This window comes from Saccostrea echinata, unplaced genomic scaffold, assembly GCF_033153115.1.
Source record: "Saccostrea echinata isolate AGI-Se365-2 ecotype Australia unplaced genomic scaffold, CSIRO_AGI_Sech_v1 ptg000033l, whole genome shotgun sequence".
Taxonomy (NCBI): Eukaryota; Metazoa; Mollusca; class Bivalvia; order Ostreida; family Ostreidae; genus Saccostrea; species Saccostrea echinata.
The window spans coordinates 37426205-37433997 of record NW_026889782.1 but is presented as its reverse complement, the minus strand read 5'-3'; the positions used below and the strand labels follow the sequence as shown (position 1 = coordinate 37433997).

General features: G+C 31.4%; 1 protein-coding gene across 1 annotated transcript; it reads left to right on the top strand.

The window, feature by feature from the left end:
• Window positions 1-3936: 3936 nt before the first annotated feature.
• On the top strand, window positions 3937-7525 carry LOC133198524 (uncharacterized). The gene is made up of 4 exons (XM_061334607.1): window positions 3937-3976; window positions 4687-4902; window positions 6541-6644; window positions 7355-7525. Exons 1-4 carry the CDS (start codon window positions 3937-3939, stop codon window positions 7523-7525), a joined length of 531 nt encoding a protein of 176 aa, XP_061190591.1.
• Window positions 7526-7793: the final 268 nt, after the last annotated feature.

Genomic DNA, 7793 nt, shown 5'->3' with positions numbered 1-7793 from the left:
GAATATTAACGGTTTTTATTTTAATCATCTGAAGAATAGAAGGGTGACAAATAGTCATATGAATATTTAAGTATGGTCAAAACATTGATCCCAAGGCTAGTGTATAACCACAATTAGGGTTATTTTTTCTTTAGGAAAGTGTTTCATAGAAACGTAAAAGAAATTGATGAATAATTCAACATTTAGTCATTTTGATGCCCGACCATCTCTATTTATTGTTTAATCAAGTTTGATAAAGTCAATGGTCCTAGGACAAAGGTGTAGTCTCTATAGAGGACAACAATTAAACAGGGGAATAACAGCGCCTATATTACTCATTTGGCTCATTTGCAAATTGCTTAAAATGTGTTACTAACATAAGATGTCAGATTTTCTAATTTTGATATATAATCTACCATAAGACGAGAAAATCCATAGGTTGCTATTATAGGAGACGTTCTTGCAGATGTATAAGCTAAATTTCTTTTCACATGTTTGATTCGCACGCCCAGGAAGAAGATTTATGTTTGAGGATCCTGTGAACAATAAAAACTTTGAAGCTTATCCTCTGAATGTATATGTACTTATAGAATTATCTGAATAAAAACAGTGTATTTCAGTGTACTACAACAGTGTCCTCAATATTACGCTAAACAATGTAAGGCTGATGGTAGACATTGATGTAGGAAAATAACCCTTCAATGTTAATCATATACATCCCTATAAAAACCACTCAAATGACCTACTTGTTAAGTACAAATTATTCTCATGTATGTCTGAATACTGTAAAACATTTTATGTACTTTAAAAAGTGAAAATAATAAGATATTTTAAAATCCAGGTATAATTTTTTTAATCCTTGTAATCATTGATATCGCGCAGTTTTCATGAATTCACTTTTTTCATTAATATATTTGCAGCAATGAATCTATTGTCTTTGTAATGATGTGATGATAGAGCAATACAAACAGGATGTAGTTGTCTCCTGCATGGCAGACTTACATGACGCAAAACATCAAACATCTCTACATATAAAGAAGCTTAGAATAAATCTAAACAACAAGGAAGATTCAAATAGGGCAAGGAAACAGGAAATAAGAAATCTGCATTTACCATGGGAGATACAAATCTCCGATACAGGAACGAGAAGCATATTCTTTTTTTTCAAACGTCCGCTGTATTTTCCATGTAAAGGAATTTGCCGTACTTCAAAGTGAACAATGAAACGTATAAGAAGCTTCAGAGTGAAGGAAGTGTGTAGAAAAATGATACCGTGTCTATTTGTATTGTCTGCTTTGCTACCTATCGTCACACCAGCGGGTAATTTTAATGGTAAGCCCTTGGTATCGTTATTTAAATTGCTAAATGGATTTTTTAATATAAATTATGTACATGTTATTCTGTGACTTTTTGACGCCTTGGTCTAAAAGATGGAATGATTTTTATTAGCAGAAAGAGTAAGGAATTTATACATTAATGTTTAACCCGTGCTTGTGCCATCTGTCTTCATACTTTTTCTTCTCCTCTACAAAAAATATACATCTTTTATGTTGTTTATTTCAAGTATCAAACATATGAAATATGGAGGAGTGAACATCCCCTGTCGACCGTACACACCCATCGTGTGCTCCTTGTCATGATCGGTCAGACACCTACTTATTTAAAGGTGCTTGAGAATGTACTAAGCACTGTATTGCATGAGATATCACTGTATCCTTATGTTGCATAACATTTTTCAGTATGATTTTCAATCCCTACACCATAAAGATATTCATCATTCTAGAGTAAAACAAGTTATAGCGAACACGCTTATAATTAATTCACGCTTATTGCGAAGTGATTTTCAGTCCCGGTGGCTTTAAAACGTATTGTAATATTAACGGTTATAACGAATTACGTTTATAACGAATTGAAATTGCACATCCCAGGCTCTTCGCTATAAGCGTGTTTTACTGTATTACAATCTTGCAAGAACGATGACATAACGATCAGCTTTTTGTTTGTATATAATACAAACATTTCTTCTTTTTAGGTTGAAGCAGTGACATAAAAAAAACCTATCTCTTACGGATTTCTTTTTTCTTTACTTTCCCCTTTTTTTCATTCTCCTTTATCATCATTACAAATCTTTCATTTTGTACATTTAAATACATTTGTTATTGTATTCATTTCATAAAATATGGAAAGTCAAGTAGTCGAATGTATAATTGCAGTTTTTATATATATGTTTTAGTTTTGTTTTTCTCATTTCAGTTGAAGTGGTAACTAATATAACAAAAATAACAGAGGGAGAAAACTTTATCATCAGATGCATTGTGTATGGAATACCTGCTCTACACTTCTTGGATTCCTCAAATGCTTCCGTCGATTGGATATTTCAAACCAATAACAGGATTGTAATTCTTGGCCAATTTCCAAAAAGATTTTATCAACCAAAATACGAAATACAACCAGATGAATGGAATATAACATCTGTCGATAATACTTTGCAGAATGCCATAAATCTTACCATTGTTATTAATGGTAAGTTAGAAGATGAAGACTGGCAATATATATTTTTTAATGCGGTGTTGAAAATATTACAGATGAGTAAATATATTTTTCAAGTTTTATGCAATTAAGGTCCTTTCTTATTTGTTTATCATGGCAATGAGCACACGGCGGGTGTGACCGGTCGGCAGGGGATGCACATTCCTCCATGGCATCTGATCCCACCTCTAAATTTTGAGGTCCGTGTTTGCTCTGCTCCAAATTTATATTGTTTCAGTGGTCTTTTGAGATTGAATACTGTTCGTTATCTTCATATTTCATTTATAGTGTATGCAAATTCAGTTCATTAATATTGAATTAGACATAGCGATGTGTAGTCACACTGAAACACTGACATCGCACTAAAGTCTAGAATGATCCATGGGAAAGTTGTAAATTAAGCTCCGAAATTAAAAACAAATCTGACCGGTCGACAGGAACTGCTCAATCTTCCCTGGCACCTGATCCTACCTCCTCTGTTTTCAGAAGTCCGTGTTTGCTCTGCTCACGATTAGTACGTGGGTCATTCAAAAAATACGTAGACAATATCGCTCTTTTTTTGTTACAATGTGACGTTAAATAAAAATCTTACGACAAAAGTCTACGAACTCTTTGAATGACCCTCGTATTGTTTGATTGGACTTTGAGCATGATTACTATTCGTTATCTTTACATTTCATTCCTAAATTCACAGTTAAGGTAGTCAGGTTCTGAAAATCAGCAATTAAACAACTGAAAATGCTCAGCAAAATATCACTGAATTCACATATTTGTATGAACCCATGTTATGTCTTCATTGCTCATCATTATAGCTAATAATATTATATAGGGAGAAGTAATATACATGTATATATATTTTCTGGAAACGTAAATAAAAACCCCAGTTATGCATTTTCTAATTGAAAATTAATCAGCAGATACATTTTAGTATGAAAAAAATGTAGGTATCTAGGCATTCAGAAAAAAAATTGCATCTTTATATAACTATGTAGTATCTAAGTTCTTTTATTAACTAATTCTTATACAAAACATAGTATAAAAAGCCTGTGGTATCATCGCAAATATCTCAAATCACTTAAAATTTTATTTCATGCTAATAAACATTGGTATCTAAGGCAAGATTAAAGGAATCTTGATTTCTCTAAAGATATACATTTTTGGTACTTTTATGGAGTGCAAATGACTATTTATTACAAGACCGTTTCTAATACTTCAAAGAGCATTAAATTATATTAAAAAATGCATGAAATTTCGATTGTTGCAAAAAAAAAATAATAATAATAAAAAAAAATTAAGAGTTATTGTTCCTGGCTAAGGAGCAGACTTCCTTAATTACAATGACAGTGTCAAGTAATTACATCCGAAGATACACTTTTAATTGTAGAGGTAACTGAAAAAGACAAAGGAATTTACAAATGCGTGGTTTCCATGGGGTCTGAGGTAGTTAGAAAAACCCTTAACTTAACAGGTGAGAGTTAAGCTTAATCACTGAATAATTCAGATAATTATAAGCCATATATTTCGTATTTCGGACAGAGGATGTTTACTCCTCCATAGCACCTTATATCACTTCTTATTTTTTCTGATTTCCACGTTGGCTCTGTTCCAGTGTGTATCAAAATTGATAACTGATCGTAATCTTCATAATTCACGGCAGAAGTAAAAAATAAATAACACAACAATCACAGAATTAAATCAATTTCTAGAGATATCTCCTGTTTTTATCGCAATCTTAGAGAAAAAAAATTCTACATGTCGATCTTTTTGTGTCAATTTACATTTCAGATATCTAACTGTCAAATCTTCGACCTCTCTTTTGAACTCTGCCGAGAAATTAATTGAAAAAAATATTCAACGTAAAAATGCCTTCATTCCCGTTGTGCAAATGATTAACAATCAACACTGCGAATTTTTCCTGGTATTTCATTTATTACAAGCAAATGCATTTTATATATTAAAAAAAGAAGCAACAAATCCTCTTACCCTTTGATCTAGTTTTGCCTTTATTAAATTTTTGCATATAAAACAACCAAATATCAAAGAATTCTCTTGTATTTATTGCATTTTTACATTTCAAAGTTTAGTGACGGATAAAACATTTCGATTTCTATTTTTCCTCATTAAGTTCATTGATAAAACTGAAAACATTTCTTATATTGATGATTGATATTTTTACAGATGAAACTGCCAACACTTCTCTCGTGTTCATTGACTACGAAGTGCCAAGAGAGGAGGCCGATAAGAAGTGTTCTTTCTATGGCTTTAAGAAGCCAGACAACAAGGCAACAGAGCATGATCTTAGTTCTATCATGGAATCTAATGAAACGGTGTGGACGCTTACTGTTGACGACAGAGATGTTTTCGTAAGGCATCGTCAATGGCTTTCAATCAGAGGTAGGCATTCTCTTCGCTCTTTAACACTTAATTCCTCACCTGTACAAAAATAAAAACCATGTGATTAGAATGACCATAAACCTTTTTTAAATTCAGCATTTTGTGTATTCTATGGTCGTTATAATGACCTTTTAAACAAATATAACCCATCATTTGGACGTATTTTAGCTGACTTGTTTCATACCAATTGTTAGGCCTTTGTTTTTATATTAAATTTGACTACGGAATATTCCGCCTACCTGATATTACATACGGGTCATGGCGGGAGTGACCAGTCAACAAGGAATGCTCACTCCTTCTAGACACCTGACCTCTGGAATTTTCAGGGACCGTGTTTTATGCCCTGCTCACAGATATGTATTTTTATAGATTTCTTTTAGATCGATCACTGTTTGTTATCTCCACCTTTTCCATAAGAAAGAAATAATGGAGACAGCAAGCAAGGGCAGTATAGTTGTAACTTTACCTCAAAGATTATTTGCAGGCTCAGTTGTAATTATATCATTTTATGAAGACAAAATAGCTTTCCCTTCTGCTCACATTTAACATAACGTTGGAATTTATTCCATTTTCATTTATTTTTTTTTCCTTGGACAAATACTCTTGTATTTTTAGTGATCCGCTGAAGATTAACTTCTTTGATGAAGTTTATATTTTAAGATTTTTTTTATCTGATGGATACTCTGAAAAAAAAAAATCGTCTCTCTTTCTTAAGGGGCTAACTGGGGTTTTCATTGCGCAATACTTCGCGCAGCATAGTAAAATAAAGCGTATTTACTCTTTTAAAGCAACCATTTTTTACATAATTTATAAATATTAACAAATTTAGGAAACCTCAGGTTAAAAAATCTAATTATGTTTTTAAATAGCTATTTTTTTAACGATTTTTCAAATGATGGATAGATAAACGTCATATTAGTGTGTTTTGACGTTATGAATAACCGCAGTTCTTTAAGCGGGTCATTAATTATGTCATAAACTAAAAAATATAAAATAGATGCTCTTGAAATTTTTACATGGGAAATTGAGAATCTCGCAATCATTTTTATTATTTTTAATGTAAATATGTGGTATATGTCATGTTTTGTTGTACTCCATAAAAACAGGAAAATATGAATTTTGACATTTTGAGATGCCCCCTCTGAAAACAGACGGTAGAATTTTGTGTTTCTTGCACGAAATGTACAATATTGTATTACCCATCAAATAATATAATTTGAGCAAAAAGTATAAAGTAGCATTGGTATAATTTGCTCCGAAGTGCGAAAAAATGGTATTTTCCTATATAGTCCTATAGTAAATGTAGCTGTACAAGTATTTTGAGATGGTTGCTAAAATTAACCAGATGGTAGATTTTCACTAAACTTGGGATGTATACGGAAGTCAATGTTAGGTACATATGGTATAAAATTAAATGATTTCTCTATAGTAGTTTTCACACAATAAAACCCCAGTCGGTTCCCTTAAAACAAAAATTAGGTTATCGCAATAAATGGAAATGGATGTCCAGATTCCAAAAATTGAAAAAAAATATTCCAACTTTAGATGATATTGATAATTTCCAAGGTTATTATCAGTTTGACCTTTATAATTTTCGTAATGCAGTATACATTTAAGTCCTTTGTAACTTATTTATAGGCTGTCATCATCTAAATCTGACACACAATGGTGAACTGCACAACAACTGTAATCTTGTATTTGATTCACCGGACAGGATGATGAGTTCATATATTGGAATACATGTACGTGTGGTCTTTTCATGTATAATGTTTGATCTCGTTTATGTTTGAATTTTATATTTTAAAAAGATATTCGAAACAGGACAGAACGCTGAATATTACTAAGGAAAACTTTGATAAAGGTTGTATTAAACATCTAGGGCAATTCCTGTTATTGACAGAACATAAAGAGATGTCTTGCTTTGTTTCAATTAGTGGTTTATTTCTCTGAATAATGGTGTTACAATACTGATTTTTAAAAGAAATACTCATTACTAAAAATTAACAATTAACGAATTATCAGAGGCCATGTTTGAAATTTATGCAAAAGATTATTTTTAACAATATGCTTTCAATATTTCTGCCACATTGTACCAAAATAAATCTTAGGCAACAAAACCATTTCAAATTTACTAAAAGTTTCATCTAAGACTTTTTTTATTGCAAAAAATTTCAATCTTATTTGTTCTGGTTCAGATTTAGCCGAAAAAAAATCTATTATGCTACAATTTCTAAACAATATTTAGTTAGGTTCTTCCTAACAGTGATTTATTTTTCACGTTTCCAAAAATATATTAATTCTAGTTTAATTCAAATCGCTGATTTCCTTTAATTGAATTCTCTTTCTTGTTTGAAAGCATGTCTAGAAAGTCATGTCAATTTGCCAGGATTACTTATTCATTTATGTAAAAAAAAATGGTAAAATTGTTACTATGGTTCTCTTAATACTGCAGAACACTTCCTGCTATGTTATACCAGAGAATATAGAAGAATTTGAGAAAAAGCAGCTTCCAGAATCACTGTGTGATTGGCGATGTACTGATGTGATTGAGACTTCATGTGGCGGAACAGAGGCAATCTCACTATACAAAGTCATAGATGGTTATATATTTATTTATCATTAAATTAATGCCTGTATGATTTTCAATAAAATTTTCAAAGTCAAAAAGAAGTAATAAATTATATATAGGGAATAAAATCATTCGCATTTGATAAATTTCAGTGACTTACAAAAGTTTTTCGGGGTTTAAACCAACCCATGAGGAACAATGCAATGCTTTGTATCTAACTGATGTTGATCTACCTTATCAAAGAATTGCCTGCCTAAACACTTCAACGTGCACAACTCTGTGTTTACAAAGTAAGTTATATCTGTCAAAAAAGTTTATATAT

Bases quoted from the DNA above. Each gene is read 5' to 3' on its own strand.
- LOC133198524 (XM_061334607.1), top strand. From the start codon at position 3,937: ATGGGGTCTGAGGTAGTTAGAAAAACCCTTAACTTAACAG. The intron at 3,977-4,686 runs GTGAGAGTTAAG...ATATTTTTACAG, and splicing joins AAAAACCCTTAACTTAACAG to ATGAAACTGCCAACACTTCT. The intron at 6,645-7,354 runs GTACGTGTGGTC...TTAATACTGCAG, and splicing joins GTTCATATATTGGAATACAT to AACACTTCCTGCTATGTTAT.